The 20,530-nt window shown below is 30.6% G+C and overlaps 1 protein-coding gene across 1 annotated transcript; it reads left to right on the top strand.

Moving 5' to 3' along the window:
• The first annotated feature begins 9,718 nt into the window (after positions 1-9,718).
• Positions 9,719-15,114, top strand: LOC137835676 (uncharacterized). The gene is made up of 4 exons (XM_068644283.1): positions 9,719-10,130; positions 10,984-11,970; positions 14,105-14,152; positions 14,419-15,114. The coding sequence occupies exons 1-4, from the start codon at positions 9,942-9,944 to the stop codon at positions 14,800-14,802; spliced, it is 1,608 nt and encodes a 535-aa protein (XP_068500384.1). The 5' UTR covers positions 9,719-9,941; the 3' UTR covers positions 14,803-15,114.
• The last annotated feature ends 5,416 nt before the right edge of the window (positions 15,115-20,530 follow it).

Below are 20,530 nucleotides of genomic sequence, written 5' to 3'. Positions count from 1 at the left end.
AAGAAATAAACTATAAAAGTGAAAATATAATTTATAGCTAATTATTTACAATAATGGTAACACTCCAAAATCTTGTAATTAACAATAATAACAGAGATAATAGAACTATATATATATATATATATATAAATTATCTCTTATATTATCTATAAATTTACATGTACTTCTATAAAATATAACTACAATAATTCACATCGTGACACATACACTATAATGGTCAAATATAATAATTATAAGTTTTAGTACAGATATTATTTCACACTCACATGAATATCTAATCTTCTAACATAATTACATACTAAAGCATAACTAACATATTTTTATACTAAAAATAAAAATTACAAATTGTTATTGAATCACTTTATCCAAAATACAAGAAATCAATTGCATCTTAATTATTCAAAGTTATTTCTTACATTTAACATCTTTTAAAAAAATTGCATTACACATGTTATAATAGAGATTAACACTTTATTATTAGAAACATTATTGATAAAATAAATTAATATCAATTTCTATAGAGATTAACACTTTATTATCAAAAACATTATTGTTGGAGATCCCACATCAACCAGAGATTAGAGTCTTTCATTGTATATAAGTGGGTGCAAACCTCAATCTTATGAGCCGGTTTTATGGGGTTGAGTTAGGCTTAAAGTCCACTTCGTAATAATTATTGATAAAATAAATTAATATCAATTTCTATGTCTTATTTGTATTTATTATAGAAATTTAGCGTTTTATCTCCTAGTATTTTGATTTATGTCTCATTATACATTCATAAAAGGTCATCATACTACACTAAGTATCTACATACAACAAACAAATATTATAATATATATAATACTATCGAATGACATGCATCAATAATTACATTTCAAATTGTACTAAATACCATAAAATATTCATCATGTTATTCCAAATAAGCATGTAAACATAAGTTCTTTATTTATACATGTTTAAACACAAAGAATATTGATTGAGAGAAAATCATAAAAAAAGAGGTTTATTCTTTGTCTATCTCTTATTTGAACAAAAAATTTGATTGAACGGGAAATCTCTCAATTGAAAGCTAGGATTATGAAAGAACGAAACACATTGACATTGACTATCATGTGATTTGTGAGAAAATACAAGACAAATTCCTACATCTCCTACCTATTCAATCTTCTTATCAACTAGCGGACATGTTTATGAAAACCTACAACAAGTTCCCATCCAAAATTTTGTGAACAAGCTTGGTATGATGAGTATACATCATTCAACTTGAGGAGAGAATATTGAGAAAGGAATGCAACCCTATAAAAAGGGGAACATCTCTTTATTGTAAATGTGATATACAATAACAGAAATAAAATAGAGTTTATTTTTTATTGTTGTTTTGTAAAGAGTCACTCTTTACATTCAGATTGCATGTTTTGTCTTGATTAGTGTTGAATTGTTCATTCTTCTGTTTGTACCATGGAGGATACTCATGTTAAGAGTAGCACTCATCTACCGAATGATTTGTTCTGTGACAATAAGAACACTGTGTTTGATTGATTATTTGATCTTCCTCTACCTCTTCCTTGGCCACACCATGCATTTCCCCTTCCTTGAGTCTTCCAAAAAACCTGATTTTGATTATGATTCTGGGGTTTCCAAAAACCATGTTCTTGTTGTTTCTATTTGACAAATTTTTCATTAGTATTCAGGAGAACCTTTATGTCTATAGTGGCACCTGTAGGTTGTCTTTCTTGTTGGAAAACTAGAGAGAAAACTATGTTCATATTTGGGAGAGGATCCATAAGTAAAATTTAAGTCTTAACAATATTATAGATCTCTCCAAGACCCTTTAGAAAAGGGATGACATATTTTAAATCTCTCTATTTAGCATAGATCTTTGACAAAACACAATTACAAGGAACATTACAAACACAGTTAGGTATAGGTCTAAGAAATTCTAACTCTGGCCATATAATTTTCAAATTTGTACAAAACTGATTCACATTCTTTTCTCCATGATTTGTGGAATGCAAATCTTGAAGCAAATATGAGATCCGAAAATGATCTCCTTTAGAAAATCTCTCTCTCCAATCTTCCCAAAGATTTTGAGCAATGTCTATGTCTATATACACAACATTTTCTGCAATTTGTGGTGATAAGGTTCTTGATATCCAAGAAAGAACCATTACATTACATCTTTCCCATGCTTCAAAACTTGAATCACTTATGTTGGGTACTGGAATGCTTCCATCAACAAATTTGAGTTTATTCTTGTATAAAAGGGCCCTTTCATGTTTCTACTCCATATATGATAGTTGGTTCATTGAGAGATGGAAAGACAAGAATCAGTCCTGGATTTTTTCTAGGATGCAAGTAGTAAGGACTAGTGAGATTCAAATATGGATCCATTTCAGCAATAGTAGTTTCTAATGAGTCAAATTCCATTCTTCCTCAAGAAAGGGTCAAAAAAACAATAAAGAACAAAATATTAGCAAAAAATATTTAAGGGTAAAGTAGTAAAATGACAGAGGGCAAAAGCATGAGTGCATCATAAAAAACTTAAACAAAGATTTGTGACTCCAGTATGTTTTAGAAAGAAGAAGAAGAATAAGAGAGAAAACTTGATGACTCCTACAAGTGTAAGCTGTAATTGAAGAAGAAAAAAAAAGAATAACAAATAATAAGGTAAAATAACTTTGTTTTATTTTTATTATTGTATGTCACATTTACAATAAATAAATCTTTCCCTTTTTATAAGGTTTTAAAAAAACTAAAATATCAAAACTATATATATGGATATGTGTATTCCTTTCACAATAATCCAAACTCAAACGTTTTGATTAACATGAAACTCATAAACGTTTTGATTAACATGATAGGAGTAATTAAATTACTCTATCCATCTATATATCATCATTATATCTGATTAAATATAAATAATTTTGAGTCAAACAAATACTAAATGGTGGCTTATTCGAAAAAGTTTAAAATACGATGAAAATCAAATACTAAATTTCTCATCACATAATCACGTCCCCGACGTGTAACCACGTCCCCGACACCTACTGAGAACTCTTTGTGTCTTTGCATCATTAATTCAGAATGCATGATACTCATTTCCGCGACACAAAAATCTTACGTTCGTTTATACATACATGAATCGCGCTTTCCTTAAAAAGCATAGGGAGGAAAATTAAAATACGAAGAAACACAAGTGCTTTCAGCTTTTGCTTTGCAAATTGCACCACATCAAATCAAGCTTTAGCTAACCCCAATGCACAATTATTTCAAATCTCACCTTTAGATAATCGTTTTTTCAAAGAAAGTGAATGCAGTCCACATCCACAACAACCAAAACCTCTTTTGCTTTCAATTTTGTATTGTAGAAACGGAAAGATAAAGCACAACAACACCAATAATATCCTAAAAGCCAAAGTTTTCCACTTCCATATTCCCCATTTTACCCCTACGCTTTTCTTCTCTTCTTCTTATTGCCAACGCACGTTCAAGTGGCAGAACTGGGATTTTTCTGGCTTATTTATTAGGGCCTTTATTTCCATTAAATAAATATGAAGCTTTTCATCTTTATAATGAAAGGAAACTATTATAATATAAAGTAATTTAAATATTGAAAATTAATTAAACTCAACTATTTTTATAGCATGGAAGTAAGATTTAAAGAGTTATATTTTAAATAAATAAAAAAATCACTTTTTTTTAATTTCTTATTTTAATCCGAAAAACTCGGTCTGCTGAATATTAAATGCTAGTTTATTTAAAAATTCTATGTCAATCAAAACCATGTATAATTTAAATTAAATAAATAAATAAATATACGTCAGTTGATAATGACTACATTGATTAAACATTAATAAATAATCCACATTACCAAAAAGAAACACATTTGTGAACGTCGTATCCACAATCTCCCTCTAATAATTTCGTATAAGTGTATAAATTATTGTGTCACGTTTAACCGACTTGTTTGACATTAAAACTGTATCAATTGATGAAAGAAAACGATACCGTTTCTTCTTTTGTTGATTGGAACTATGTTGTTTGTTTGGTTATGAATGTGGGAAATATTTCAAACGGATGATGTTATGTTCCAGAAGACTGAGATAGATACACTTTAACACCACACACCAAACAAACCCAACTCTTCTGTTGTCAAAACATTAGATCTCGTTGACAAAAACTTTCATCAACAAAACTCAATCCCAAGATAATTTTTTATCAGCAAAGAATAAATAAAATAAAATGAGATACTTTAGGAGTGTTCTGACTCTTATACAAAACATCAAAAACAAGTTTTCTAACGCTTTACCAACACAGGATCCAACAAATAATACACTACAAACCAACCAAAATAAACCAGTCTGAGATATAGAAACTCAACAAATACAATTATATCAACTCACCAGGATTTCACACTCTCAATGTTAAATATGTTTTTATCTTATATTATAATATAAGAGAAATTGTTAAATATGTTTTTATTCTTATATTATGCAAAAATTAGTGTTTTTTTAATTTAAACTTTAAACTTTCAAAAATTTGATTGAACCGTATAAAGCAAATATAAAATCTTGGTCACCATTTTTTATAAGGAAAAAATGTTGACCACGTTTTGTAATAAGAAAGTGAACAAGTGTGGGTAATGTTGATGTTTTGTTGATTGCTATTGGTTAGAGTATTGAAGTGAATGAAGGTATGAGTAAAGCAGATATAACTTGTGTAGCAGATATACCCGCCTCTTTTCACCAACTCAAATATGCTCAACTTTCCTTGCAAGACATGTGGTTCCAAATCCCCAAACAGTTACATCAACAATAAACTCTAACTATATTAGCCATGAATCACATCTAAGTTCAAATTATTTTAAATACTTTCTATTTGTCTTTTTAAAATACCAAACACCATATATGGAGACTTCTATCCCATATGTCATTACACAAACCACTATTACTAAAAAATCTATGAACATCTTCTTCTAAATAACACTATTATAAATATATGAAACTTATACAATTATCTTAAATGGTGTGTCGGTTGGATACTCGTATTACACACCGACACTCCATGACATTTGTAAGATACATATCTGTAAAGTGTCTAATTCAAAAAGTATTTGTTAGATTTTTGATCTAGTACGATTTTAACATAATTTTAAAAAGAAAAAATACATTAATTTTTTAAAAACTCAAATTTATTATATAAATTTTTATTATAATTATAAAAATAAGAAACAAATCATTTTAAATCAGTTACGAAAAACGTTTTTCTACTCAAAAAATAATCTAAAACATACTTGTGCACATAAATCTTTATTGTCAATTTATATAATTTATAATTATATAATATATAGATTTGTGTCCTCGTATCCTAATTTTTAGAGATTATATTATCTTTATGTCGGTGTAAATTATAATACTCAAAACCAAAATAGTTAATTTTTTTTTTTATAAGTTTGGATTTTGAGTGGTATTCTTTTGAATTCAAAAAAACCACAGTGACATAGAATTGAATTAAATTTTTAAAAAACACAAGTTTGGATTCTGAGTGGTTACTATTTTGAATTGAAACAAGCACAGTGGCATAGAAAGAAACCAACTTTGGGTCTCTTTTCATGTTAATTCCCTTGGATCATCTTTTTCTGAGACACCATCCACATCTCTCGCAGTCATAGTCAGTGGATGGATGCACATTCATGAATCAGTGAAGGTTCAGTTTTGTTTTGAACTTTGTGGCAATAATATTATAAATTCTCTCTTATATTTCTAGAGAAAGAAACTCTCAGTGGGGTCTGCAAACAGTACCTTGTAAACTCCTCCATTTTATTTTATTTTTCCTTTCTTCTTTGCGTTGGTCTCTCCGAATGTTTGAAGTTGTCTTCTTTTTCTATTCCACAAAAGGTGAATAAAAAAACAAGGTAACGTAAGAAAGTAATGAACTGGACAACAATCAACATCTTTTGTTTTCGTATCATAGTTTATACACTACACATCGAAAACATCATCAATGCAATATTATGAAATATTGTATTATCTTTGCCCCTCTCCCATAAAGCATGAACCTGTCTGAAACAACACAAAAAAAAAGGAAGGTGAAGTGATAAAAGTATTATTATTTCAACGCAATTGTAGCCGGAATAATAGTTAAGGAAATAGTTTCTCTTATAATACTAAATAAACAAAATAAGGTTAGACTAACTCATAGTGATTGAATTATTGTAAGTGGTTAATTAATTGAAAATGAATTAGAAGTCTTGATATGACCTGTCAAAAAAGAAAAAAAAATAACTTTTTCAAATATTCTATTTTATAAAATCAATATAAACACTAAAAAATCATTAAATAATAATTATATTTAAAAATAAAAAAAATTAATTACTATATTAACTAAACTAAATACTAATTTAAAAACTAAAAAAATATTTATATCTAAAATAATTTCTATTATTAATAAAAATTTATAAAATAATTTATAAATTGATATCTAAATTAACTACTTAAATTTTAGTTACTAATATTTTAGATTTTAAATTGATTTTAAAAAATTAATAAAGAATAATTTAAAATTTATATTAAATTTTAAATTAATTTTAAAAAGATAATAAAAACTAATTTAAAATTTTAAGTAATAAGTAATTAAAATTTTGTTAACTAACTTTTTCAAATAATTTATTTTATACTATTAATATAAATAGACAACTTTGATTTAATATGTAAAATATCTTAATAGTTTATTTAAATTTAGTGTGTGAAATACAGTAGTCACTATTGTTGGTTTTTGCAGTGTAGAATTCATGGAGGTGGTGCAGGTGTTGAAAGAGAGATTTTTACACACCATGGATTTTTGGGTTGGAGTTCAACTCAAATTACAAAATTCAGAAACATTTTAAATTAGCAATCTACAAATTAATTTTAACTTTTAGATTATATAATTTAAAAGTTAAAATTAATTATCCAATATGACTTTTGAATTATATAATTTAAAAGTAAAAAAAATTAAAAAATCCAGTTGTGTATTATGTAGACCTAAAGTTATTTATAAGGATTATACAATTTAGAAAATTCTTGAAAAACAAAATTCAAAATATTGCACAACCAAAAAAAATGAAACACATAGGAAAAAGAGTGAGAGAGGATGCAAGGACTTAGAGAGTAGAATGAGCACCAGGAGAGAATGAGAATATTTGAAGGACAGATAGTAGGATTAGGGACAATTTGGCATTTTACTCATTCTTACAGGTGCAAAGGTAAGTTATAGGGGTGTAAAAAGAAACATCCCGGCAAGCCATTCTCTCATTTATGGACTATAAAAACCACACACGACTCTTTCTTCCTGCATCTCCATATGTTCTTCTCTCATCTTCATTGCAAAAATATTTTGAATTACGTAATCTAAAAATCTTTTTTTAAATTTGTAATTAGCTTCCGGATTATATAATTTAATTTTTTTTTAGTTTTTAATTATATAATTCAAAAGTCTTTATTTAAATGTATGTCCGAAATATATAATCTAGAAACTATACTATATGAGAGTCACACAAAAAGATAAAAAATATTTTTACATTTTATATGAAAAGATGAACATATGGAGGTGTAGGAAGAAACCGTCAACGCACACTCCTATCTTTTTTCTTGATGCACGGGTTTTGTGATATATTCTAATGTTATTTCACCGTTTATTTCTATTATTTTTTTTTATAATGATTTAGTCATTTCCTACCATTGTTTTCAAAATTGGACTACACCAACTAGTTTGATTGGTATGACTGAAAATCAGTCTGCTAATATATTTTTAACTAAACAAATATTCTTCGTAAATTTGGTTCAAATAATTTAAAATTAGTCAGAGTCGATCTTTTTAAATATTTTAATTTTTATTTAACATGGATATTTTAATATAAGTACAAATATCATTTAAAAATTATAGATAAATATAAACTATTTTTCAATATTATTACTTTTTTATTAAAATATACAATTTGATTATTTGTAGTATTTTACAAATATTCGTATCTTCACTTGTTATACTGGTGTATTGCTTTATTACTTAAGTGTTCTTTATATTGGCTACAATTGAATTCTAACATTCATTTTGATTTGACACATCATTACAAAAAAGAGGTAAATATTTGGAAAATTTTGAAAAAAAAAACATTTAGATAATTTATTTCCTTCAGTAACATATTCTGTCAAATAATTATTAAAATAATATAGTTTACTCTAGCAGAACTCAATTTCATTCTAAATTTCATTTTTTTTTACTTATTTAAAAGCGAAGATAACACAATTTTATAAATTTGTTTATTCAAACATTAAAATATACATACATATCTCATTCAAATCACTTTCTTTATTACACAATTAGCTAGTTCCTTACACATTATGTAAGGATAAAGGAAAAATTTCATTATAGTAGTAACAATAATCCAGACCACAATTATTAAAAAAAGGAGAAAAGAAAAATATTTTAAACAGCATCAAAATCATTTATTTAATTAAATATGTGTTAGTTATGTTAACAACATTTTAGCAACATCAACTTTGAAAATCAAAATAAACTATTTTTAAATTAGAAATTAAAAACTAATTTAAATTTGGACTATTTTTAAAAAAAATGTGAGGGACTTAATATATCAAAATTATATGTGAAAATAAAAAAAATAAAAACATTCTAGCGTAAACTTAAATAAATGAACTTTCAGGAAATAAAAAAATATTTTCTATAATTTACTGAAAGGATTAAAAAATCTAAATTTGAGAAATTGAAAATATATAAGTTTTTTTTTAACTTGAAATTTGTGTATTTAATTAAATTTAATAAATTTATTGATAGTGTTTTGAAAAGATCAGTTAATAAACCTTTACAAAAACTGAAAAAATGAAAATTATTTAAGTGGAGATAAAAACTACAGCATCAAATGAGATAATATTTTTTTCAGTACATGGTTATCTCTTTTCATATAAAACTAGAAGTAATAATATTGAATATAAGTGATTTTAGCTGCTATTTTCTTAACAAAAATATTTTTAACTATTTTTCCTCAATACTATTATGCAAACTAGCAAAAACACATTTCTTTGCGAATTCGTATTTATTAAGTTTAAATTTAATTGTTTCAATATTAATGTGTATACTAATTTTAAATTTAATATCATTTTAATAATATTTATTTATAACATTTTTTTATATTATTTTGTTTAAATTTGAGATATTATTTAAGGTATTTAAATTTAAAATAAAAACATTTTAAATCACTAATTAGAAAAGGGAAAAAAAATTAGATAATAAGAATCTTGAAAGTTTGAAAAAATTAAATAGAATGTGAAAAGTGAACCACAATGAATTTTTGACTGTTATTTAGAAGGGGATATTTTTTTATGTAGATTAAATAATATATTCAGATGTAAAATATGTAAAATAAAGAAGGAGCACATACACCTTTAAGTTGTTCTTTCTAATATTTTTTTTTTCAATTTAGTTGTTTCATTTTCTTTTTAAAATTAAATTTTAATATCTTTTAAAATACCAAAACTTAAAATAAAAATTAAACATATTATAAAATGTTTATAATAAATTAAAAATATAAATTACATCTTCAAAATATTATATATTATTAAATTTAATTACAATATAATTTATCTATTAAAAATATTTACTTACTATAACTTGTAGTTATAAAAAATAAACATTTATGTTTTAGTTTTATTCTATTTAAAATGGCAAAATGTGACTTACTACTGAATTCCCTTCTTAGTTCTTATGTTGTTTTCCCGGCAACAAGATCACTCAAAAACCCTAATTTCCCATATCCACCATTCACCGAATTCAAGCCCCTCTCTCGTTTCTTTCTCACTCCAATATTTCTCAATATTGGTCAAATCGATTATCTTCGTTGAAATTTTCCAAATTGCCTTCCTGGGTTTGTGTTTGAAGGTCCTGGAATGGCGGAGGACCGGACTGAGGTGAGTGATTACAGTTCGGAGGACGAAGGAACTGAAGATTACAGGCGCGGAGGGTACCATGCGGTTCGGATTGGTGACACTTTCAAGAATGGGTGGTATGTGGTGCAGAGCAAGCTTGGTTGGGGTCATTTTTCCACTGTGTGGCTCGCTTGGGACACTAACAAATCGGTGCGTGCCCTTTTGTTTGTTTCCTCGCAAGATGACAGAAATGAACGCTTTTGACAATTTACAATTAGTTAAGAGAGTTTAAGTTTTGTATTTTATTTGGGTTGTGAAGGAGTGTTTGTTCTATGGAGATTTGGACAAGTTTTTGTTTCTATTTATTACCGTTTTTTGTCTATGGAGGGATGAACTGAATTTGACCTAGCCTACTAAAGTTGGTGATTGAAAGAAATTGTTTTTATTGGAGTTTATGCTTTTCATTGTTGGTCTATGGTTGGCTATTGAAAGAAATTTGTCAACCTGTAATGTTCTATAGTACAGGTATCTCAAGAGTTATTTTTCTTTATATATATTTTATTTTATTGTATGTATCGATCTCTCTTCTTCAGCTAACAAATTCTGTTATCGGGTTATTTGTTTTTTGTTGCCTTGTTCTTTTAATTCGCCGTATTGTTGGTCTTGCTACTGTGTCACATTAGAGTTTCTGTCATTAGGTGGAAATTCCTTTTAGGACTGTGATCCTGTCTCTATAAACTTCTTTAGTAGCACTTACAGGAGAGGAAAATAAGAAGGTAAATAAATACATTGAGCTTCTCCCCTAAGCTCAAATCAATTGTTGCGTCTTAGATTCTAGAGATGTTAGATAAGAAGAATTTTTAAAAAAGTTAAGTATAGAAGTTGGTTTTAGCTTATGGAAAAAGTTCAATTAATTTTTGTTCTCTTATAAAGGTTTACAAAGAAATTTATCCAAACAGAGTCTATGTTATTCTTCATTATTTCAGCAATGCCTAGCTAACATACACTCAGCATCCTATCGTTTGGAACTTTATTATTGATGGTTTAAATTGTTTGTTTTTAGCGATATGTTGCCTTAAAAATTCAAAAGAGTGCTCAGCATTACACTGAAGCGGCAATGGACGAGATAAAGATTCTCAAACAAATTGCTGATGGGGATCCAGATGACAAAAAATGCGTTGTAAAGCTTTTGGATCACTTTAAGCACTCAGGACCTAATGGCCAGCATGTTTGCATGGTTTTTGAATTCCTTGGTGATAATCTTCTCACCCTTATCAAGTATAGTGATTACCGAGGTATTCCCATTCCTATGGTCAAGGAAATTTGTTTCCATATTTTGGTGGGTTTGGATTACTTGCACCGTGAGCTTTCTGTAATACACACTGATTTGAAGCCTGAGAATGTCCTGCTTCTGTCTCCCATAGATCCATCTAAGGATCCTAGAAAATCAGGTGTTCCACTTATCCTTCCAAACACGAAGGATAAGACTGTCACAAAAAATGGGACAACAATAGCCAGTAAGAGTGTGAATGGAGATCTGACCAAGAACCAGAAAAAGAAATTGCGAAAAAAGGCTAAAAAGGCAGCCCAGGGCTGTGTTGGAAGGGAACATGCCGAGGAAGCTGAGGAGGATTCCAAAGCACCCGATGAGCAAGATGATTGTAGTAATGATGTGAAACCAAGTGTAGAATCTGGTGACAATAAACCTAATAGTCCTCTTAGTAAAGATGAATCCACAAAGACTTCTGAAAATAAGGATGTTCCTCAAGGAAGTCATGGTCAGAGAAGAGGTAGCCGCACTACAAGAAAGAAGTTGCTTGAATCTGTCAATCTTAAGTGCAAGCTGGTTGATTTTGGTAACGCTTGTTGGACCTATAAGCAATTCACAAATGATATTCAGACAAGGCAGTACAGGTGTCCTGAAGTTCTTCTTGGATCTAAGTACTCAACTCCAGCAGACCTATGGTCCTTTGCTTGCATTTGCTTTGAGCTTGCCTCTGGCGATGTTCTTTTTGATCCTCATAGTGGTGACAACTATGATAGGGATGAGGTAAGTGCACCTGTTGGGACTTTGAAAGCACTGGTTGGCTTCATTTCTTGTCATAATGATCTAATGCTTTCTGTTACTATTACTATTATTATTATTTTTATTTTGACTATTGAAACTGGCTTGCTATCATGTTTGTTCTGAGAATAAAACCTGTCCTTGACCGTTTGGGTTGTTGTTTTTCAATGGTAAAATTCAATTTTGTACCTCACATTGTTTGAATCTTATTTGCATTTAAATAATATTTCTCCTAGTTTTTTTAAGTAAATTTTTGTTAAAAATTGATAAGAACCTTGTGAGAGTCACACCTTCTATTGCATAAAGGCTATGATACCAATTGATTTGAACCTTGAGAGAGCCACACCATTAAAGCTAGCTGTTGTATTTGGAGAGCCCAAGGCCTTATAAATGTCTAAGAGGCACGGAAGCTGATAGACACAAACACGAGGATACATGTAAATTAAAAGATATAGGACACAAGAACACACACACATATGAATATATTCATATGATTGTAAGTCTAGTAAGTAGTACTAATCATACTTCATAATCCAAAAAATCAATAGGTCTATAAAGAAATCTTTTGAGCTTGATTCATCAAGAGATAAACGAGCAATCTCAAGAATCCCATTGTCTTCCAACGAGAAGTCATCTTTTGCAATATCCCACAATTTTATTGCCTCTTCATTGAATTTTTGAGGAGTTTCTGAGAGAAGATGAAGATTGCTATGAACAAATACTAGATCCTCCGTCCTTTGAGGGGTCATCTTATTTCCTTTTCAAAGAATGCATGAAGGAGTAGGCGTTCCAATTTTTTTTCACAAGAAAATGGTTTTGCATGAGCTCCATGAACAAGCCATCATGATTTTGCATCCATTTTTCCTCTATCCCTTAAATAGTTAACATCATCAAAGCCTTCCTTTTCGTAATACATGACAGTGGAGGTATGGTGCATGATGGTGAAGATGCGACAGTTGTTGAGTTTTACGAATGACCATGACAGTGGAGATGAAATGGCAAGGAGAAATAATATCTAAATAAATAGGTTGGTTTGTTTTTAATTTCCTCATTTTTAAAATAAAACAGCATATATCGTGTTTTCAGGGAGCATGCTGTGTCTGCACTGCATCCAAGGGATGGGCTGTGTCATTTCATGTGCATCCAATTGTAGGGCCACATCTGGTCCAAGATATGTCGTCATGTCAAGTATGCACCTGCAGTGTGTCTCTGTTGACGACACTTTGGAAGTGGAGAAATGGCTTCCAGTTCCTGCGTCCGAGTGTCATGCTTGTTTGCAGTTGAGAGTCATGTTGGAAGACTCGGACAATACCCCTTGATAGATGCTGAAATTACTATAGGAAAGATAGGAAGAAATTCAGTGAACAAGTTCTGAAAATTAAGATAAAATTGAATACATATTAAAGTAGTGCTTCTGTGCCCTGTGACCTCTGCCACTACCAAAACATTTGTCCCTTTCCTCTCTCTCCCACATTCTCTATGATCATGTCTGATTTTGTACTCGCCTCTCCTGTATGCTATTGCCAATCTGTTGGAGATACGCCTAGCAGAATTCTCCACCCCATTTCTACACTGCCCTTGTTATTTCTTTCACTTCGACACCTTTTAATTTGCCAAATTTAAACAACAGAAAACCTACACTTTTTCTTCTCTTTTACTTTGCTCCTTAGCTTTTCTTAACCCAACGAAGCAACGATTGAGAAGATTATCATGCTAAAATGCTTCTGTAGGTTGGTTTGGCCAAAATAGTTCAAGTCAATAACATTTTGAAGTTGTTGATGAACTAAATTATGGAGTTTTTGATGAAGATGTTATAATCTTCTCAATTTTTGAACTTGTTTGTTTATTCAAATGATCTTAAAATTGATGCTTCACTATGCTTCTTTAAACACATTTTGAAGTTTGGATCAATTGAGGTCATGGTCAAGTAACTTGTTTAAAAGTGATTGGGGTTCTAAGCCTCCGTTTCATTTAAAATATTGCGTTTTACTAACTGAAAATGTCATCATTTCCTATTCTTTTGGGAAAAAAATGTACAAAACTGTGAAATACTGCTGTGGTTATTTGCACCTCAATTTCAATCTATGTATTGTTGACAATTTTGGAATCTACTCTACAGGATCATCTAGCGTTGATGATGGAGCTTCTTGGGATGATGCCTCGCAAGGTAGGCCTGTTTTGCGTTTGGCTGTAGAATGTCAGAGCTGTTATCAGTTTGCATGTTGATGTGATCAAGAAAAAAAAATTCAACATAGAATACACACTTTTTCCTGATGCTATTTTATTCAACCATATTTCTGTGTTAATGAATTCTTCTGCTTTCCAAAAACTAAACAATCTAGTAGGTAGTTTGCGGCAATATGTTATTCCGACAACTGTGAATATTTTATCTGTTCCTTTCTTCTCATAGAAATTGAACACCTTTGCCTTCAGATTGCACTTGGTGGGCGCTATTCCCGAGATTTTTTCAATAGATATGGCGATTTGAGACACATCCGTCGATTGCGTTTCTGGCCTCTTAATAAGGTGATGATGGAGAAGTATGATTTCAGTGAAGAAGATGCAAGTAGCATGGCTGACTTCCTTCTTCCATTACTTGATTTTGTCCCTGAAAAGAGGCCAACTGCTGCAGTCTGCCTTCAGCATCCATGGTTCAGTGCTGGTCCCCGGACTCTTGAGCCCTCAGTGGCTAATGTGCAGCATGCTGGAATTGATGAGGAAATATCTGAAAAGATGCAGAGGGAAAAAGCTGGGCATGAGGCTGTGGAAGTTGGTATGGGGAATATGGCCATAGATGGAAATTCAAAGCAACTCTAAGAGTTCCAATTTGTTAAGCCATCAAAATGGAAGTTAATTGGCTTGTTTAGGAGTATGATGTTGTAGGTAACTGTTATATGCAACAAAGGTCATACATGAGGTTGTCATTTGGGAAGAAGCCCTTTCCGGGGAAGCTAGTCACACTGTGATATAACCACTGTTTTATCTTTTTGGAGAATTTGTATGAAGCTTCTCCCTAGGTCAGATTTTCATCTTTTTGGAAGTGCTATATTTGAGAGGTTCGAACTGTACATTTGAACGAGTTATTATTATTATTTTTTATGTATCCACAGATCAGATTTTGTTGCTTAAGACTTTACTACATCTTTTGTTTCCTAGTTTTGGTTTGTTTTTTTGTTAGTAATTCACATGAGTTTTAACCTAAAACTGAGCTTAGGGTTCATTATCATAGTATGCACATATCTATAATATATATTTGGCTGAATCAGAGTTTCTAATTTTGTTTATAAGCGGATGGATTTAGACACAACCCAAATGATTTATCTCCATCCAATCAATTAATTACAAAATAAATAAATAAAAGCTAATTTTATTCTAATGAGCAATTAATTAATTTATTTCAACTTATTTGTCCCATTAGTTTAACTTTTACATTTCTTTTCTCAAAAGAAAAAAGAAAAGTGTTTTAACATGAAAAAGCAAGTTCACCATTTTCTTTTTTATGGGTTTCTTTCTGTCCAAATGTATGCTAATAAACAATTCACTAGCATCTTTTTATTTCTTTATTTTGAATAGGGATAAAAAAAATGTGTTTCATAAGGAGAAAAATAAATGAAAAAAAAAATGAAAATGGAAAAAAAAGTTTGAGGAAGCTGTTTTAAAAAAGTTTAGATTTTTTTTATCAGTCTTCTAAAGTTTACACGTGTCACTAAATTTTAGTTACCATATATTAGCCTCTAAAATATTTAAATCTTCGCATATTTATTGCTCTTCTAAGATTAGACCTTCAAAGATTTAAACTGCAATGAAAGCAAGTCTTTAATAATCGAAACTAGAGGATTAAACTGGTGGTAATTTTTTAAGGGATTAACTCAGCTACAAATAAAATACTTTGAGACTAATTTAATGATTAAATATTCTAAATAATTTTTTAAAGGATTTAGAACATTTTCATCGCAGAGTCATACACTCATGATATTATTATGTAGATTTCATAAGATCTTCCTACTGTAATATGCGACACAAAGTAAGAGCCTTATAACAATAAAAATAAATATTTTTATCTTATAAACATATATTTCTTAAGAATTAAATAAAATATTAATTAAAGTGAGTTTTATAAAATCTTTGAATTGAAGTGAAAATTATAAAAAAAAATGTTAAAAATAATATAATACACGGAAAAATTTCATAGAATAACTCCTGCAATAAAAATTAAATTGATTATTTACTCTTAAAAATGTAAGTCAAAACATGAATGAACGTAAATTGAACACATACAATAATGTGTTCACATATAGATCTTATCATATCATGAAGAAATAGGCACTTACCTTGATCCATGAGTGATCCTAATTGAGCAGTTACTTTATCTCCTTTGTCCCAATCTATCTCTTGCAATTTCGTTCTTGTCACACACTTTCGTGATGGTTAACAGTGAGACAACTATTATTTGCAGAGACAGAACCTTATAGTCTTTAGTACCCAATCTCCATCAGATGTAGGTTTTCCATTAGGTATATCATCAGATATATATTTCTCACATTAACCAATGAGCCTTTAATTATATTATTATTATTAAATCATATTTGGGCCCAAAGCCCAAACTCTAAGTCATGTGAGTCACTTTATAGAAATTAATTTACATAATTTCTTACATTCTCCCACTTGACTCATATGAGTTGTAATACTTTCATGATTTAATAATGACATAAATGCGCATTTAAAAGGCCTTACATAAATTGGTTCTATCATTATTCATAATCAAGAATACAGAAATAATAAGAGTCATGGCGGTTACATGTCATTTGAATCAACACATTTCCTTCCATGTACTACTATATCATTCTTTCTCCTTAATATGACTTTATAGTGAGAAATTCATAATAGGTTCAAACATAATGTCATTGTCATCAATAACAACATAATTTGTTTTCCACACCATAATAACATAATTTGCATGCATATACATAAAGTAGAAAACAACATAAATTTCAGAAACTTTATTTATCAATGAGCTCAGAGTGTCAAATAAGCATTAACAACATTCATAATTCACTAGTAGACATAATGCCCATATTTACAATATGACCAGTAAATGTTTTGGGCGGTAACCCTTTTGTTAAAGGGTCAGCAATCATAAGATCAGTGCTAATATGTTCTATTGACACTTTATGTTTCTGAACTTCTTCTTTAACGACAAAGTATTTCAATTCCATATGTTTAGCACCTTTGGAATACTTGTCGTTTTTAGAAAAGAAGACTGCTGCGGAGTTATCACAATAAATTTTCAGCGGCTTGGCAATACTGTCAACAATTTCAAGTCCTGAAATAAAATTCCGCAACCAATTAGCCTGAACTGTGGTCTCAAAGCATGCCACAAATTCAGCCTCCATAGTGGACGCAACGATGACTGACTGCTTCGCACTTTTCCATGAAATCGCTCCTCTGGCTAAAAGATACACATAACCAAATGTAGACTTTCGTGTATCCACACAGCCAGCAAAATCTGAATCTGTATATCCAATCACCTCAAGATGATCAGATCTTTTATAAGTAAGCATGTGATCCTTCGTTCCTTGCAAGTATCTTAAAACTTTCTTTGCAGCTTTCCAATGATCCAATATGCCACAAATTCAGCCTCCATAGTGGACGCAGCGATGACTGACTGCTTCGCACTTTTCCATGAAATCGCTCCTCTGGCTAAAAGATACACATAACCAAATGTAGACTTTCGTGTATCCACACAACCAGCAAAATCTGAATCTGTATATCCAATCACCTCAAGATGATCAGATCTTTTATAAGTAAGCATGTGATCCTTCGTTCCTTGCAAGTATCGTAAAACTTTCTTTGCAGCTTTCCAATGATCCAATCCTGGATTACTCTGGTATCTACCAAGCATACCAACTGCAAAACTAATATTTGGTCGTGTACAAGTTTGAGCATACATTAAACTCCCAACAATAGATGCATAAGGTATATTCTCCATCTGTTTCCATTCCAAGTCATTCTTTGGACATTGCATGAGACTAAATTTGTCTCCTTTCTGTATTGGAACAGAAGATGTCGAACATTTATCCATTCTGAATCTCTCTAAAACTTTATTAATATATGCCTTCTGAGACAAACCTAACAGTCCTTGTGATCTGTCACGGAATATTTCAATTCCTATCACATAGTATGCCTCACCCATATCTTTCATCTCAAAGTTATTAGAGAGAAACTTCTTAGTCTCACTTAATAGACCAAGATCATTAGTTGCAAGCAAGATATCATCAACATACAGAATCAAGAATATAAACTTGCTCCCGCTGACCTTCATATATATACACCGATCAACGATGTTTTCCTTAAACCCAAAGGACACAATAGTATCATTAAACTTAAGATACCATTGCCTAGAAGCTTGTTTAAGCCCGTATATTGATTTCTTAATTTTACACACCATGTGTTCCTTTCCTTTTTCAATAAACCCCACTGGTTGGTCCATATAAACATCCTCTTCTAAATCCCCATTCAGAAAAGCAGTTTTGACATCCATCTGATGCAACTCAAGATCATAATGAGCTACTAATGCCATGATAATTCTAAAGGAATCTTTCTTAGAAACAGGTGAAAATGTTTCTTTATAATCAATGCCATCCTTTTGAGTAAAACCTTTGGCAACAAGTCGGGCCTTGTAACGTTCGATATTGCCATGAGAGTCACGTTTAGTCTTAAAGACCCATTTACACCCGACTCTTTTGCATCCTTCTGGCAATTCTATAAGGTCCCATACATCATTCTGTGCCATTGATTTAAGCTCATCTTTCATGACATCTAACCACTTATCAAAATTATCATCATTGACGACGTCTGAAAATGAAACTGGATCATTATCAATACTTAAGTCATTTTCTAACTCTTGTAGATAAACTACATAATCATTCGAAACAGCAGACTTTCTTTCTCTTTGAGATCTTCTTAATACTATTTCTTGTGGTTGTTCTACTACGGGTTCATTGTTTTCTTCATGATCATTAATTTGTTGTTCTTCTTCATCGTTGAGTGACTCAGCTACATTAGGAACAACAATACTTGAAGTAAAGGTACTAGTTAAAGGAACTTGTACTCTAACTTCCTTAATCTCCACATTTTGTGAAGTATTACTCCCACTGGTTTCACCATTTTCAATGAACCGTGCATTTCCAGATTCAACAATTCTTGTGTTATGGGTAGGACAGTAAAACATATACCCTTTTGACTTTGTTGGATAACCAATGAAATATCCACTGATTGTTCTTGCATCCAATTTCTTCTCTTGCGGATTGTATATTCTGACTTCTGCCTGACATCCCCAAACATGCAAGTGTCTCAAACTGGGTTTCCTTCCTGTCCATAATTCAAAAGGTGTCTTTTGAACTGCCTTACTAGGAACCCTGTTCAATAGATACATGGCAGTTTTTAAAGCATATATCCACAATGAAACAGGTACAGTTGACTCACTTAACATGCTCCTAACCATATCCATTAAGGTTCGATTACGCCTTTCTGAAATACCATTTTGTTGTGGTGTACCTGGCATTGTGTATTGAGCACAAATACCACGTCTCTCAAGGAACTTAGCAAACGGACCAGGGTGTTGTTCACTTTCATCATACTTTCCATAATATTCACCACCTCTATCTGACCTGACAATTTTCACCTTTCTGTCTAATTGCCTTTCCACTTCATTTATATAAACTTCCAAGGCATTCACCGCTTGCGATTTTTCATGCAGTAAATAGACATAACCATAACGTGAAAAATCATCAATGAAGGTGATAAAATACCTTTCTTTATTGAAAGAACTTGCATCAAAAGGTCCACATATATCAGTGTGTATAATTTCAAGAAGCTGAGTACTTCTTATGGCTCCCTTCTTTGTGTGTTTTGTTTGTTTGCCTTTAATACAATCCACACATACATTCAGATCAGTAAAATCCAAACTTGGAAATATTTCATACTTTACCAATCTCTCCATTCTTTCCTTGGAAATATGTCCCAAACGTTTGTGCCATAAGAAAGCAGAACATTCATTCACCAAACTTCGTTTAATGCCAACATCATGATGCGAGGTCATAAGAGTTTCAGCATATAGATTATCGAGATTCAATCTATATAATCCATCATAAAGAGTACCAGATCCAATCAAATAGGTACGCTGATATAAACTGAAACATCCATTCCCAAATTTGAAAGAGTATCCGGCAACATCAAGTTTAGACAATGATACTAAATTCCTAGATATACTAGGTACGTAAAAAGTATCCATCAGGTCTAAATAAAATCCAGTGTCGAGGATTAAACGATAAGTCCCGACTGCTTCCACTGGAACCTTCTCTCTATTTCCCATGAAGACAAACTTTTCATTTGGCTTTATGGTTCGGGTTGAAAGGAATCCTTGCATCATGTTAGAAACATGAGTTGTGCATCCAGAATCAATCCACCAAGAATTATGTGGAACTTCAGTTAAGTTTGATTCAAAACATACATAATAAGCATTAAAGACTGGAACAGACGTAAC

This window comes from Phaseolus vulgaris, chromosome 5 (genome assembly GCF_000499845.2).
Source record: "Phaseolus vulgaris cultivar G19833 chromosome 5, P. vulgaris v2.0, whole genome shotgun sequence".
Classification (NCBI taxonomy): domain Eukaryota; kingdom Viridiplantae; phylum Streptophyta; class Magnoliopsida; order Fabales; family Fabaceae; genus Phaseolus; species Phaseolus vulgaris.
The sequence above is the reverse complement of the archived record's forward strand: the minus strand, read 5'-3'. Positions and strand labels throughout refer to the sequence as shown.

Excerpts from the sequence above, each read along its gene's own strand:
- LOC137835676 (XM_068644283.1), top strand. The coding sequence starts at position 9,942 with ATGGCGGAGGACCGGACTGAGGTGAGTGATTACAGTTCGGAGGACGAA. Across the intron at positions 11,971-14,104 it reads ACAACTATGATAGGGATGAG|GATCATCTAGCGTTGATGAT; the intron begins GTAAGTGCACCT and ends TCTACTCTACAG. Across the intron at positions 14,153-14,418 it reads TTGGGATGATGCCTCGCAAG|ATTGCACTTGGTGGGCGCTA; the intron begins GTAGGCCTGTTT and ends CTTTGCCTTCAG.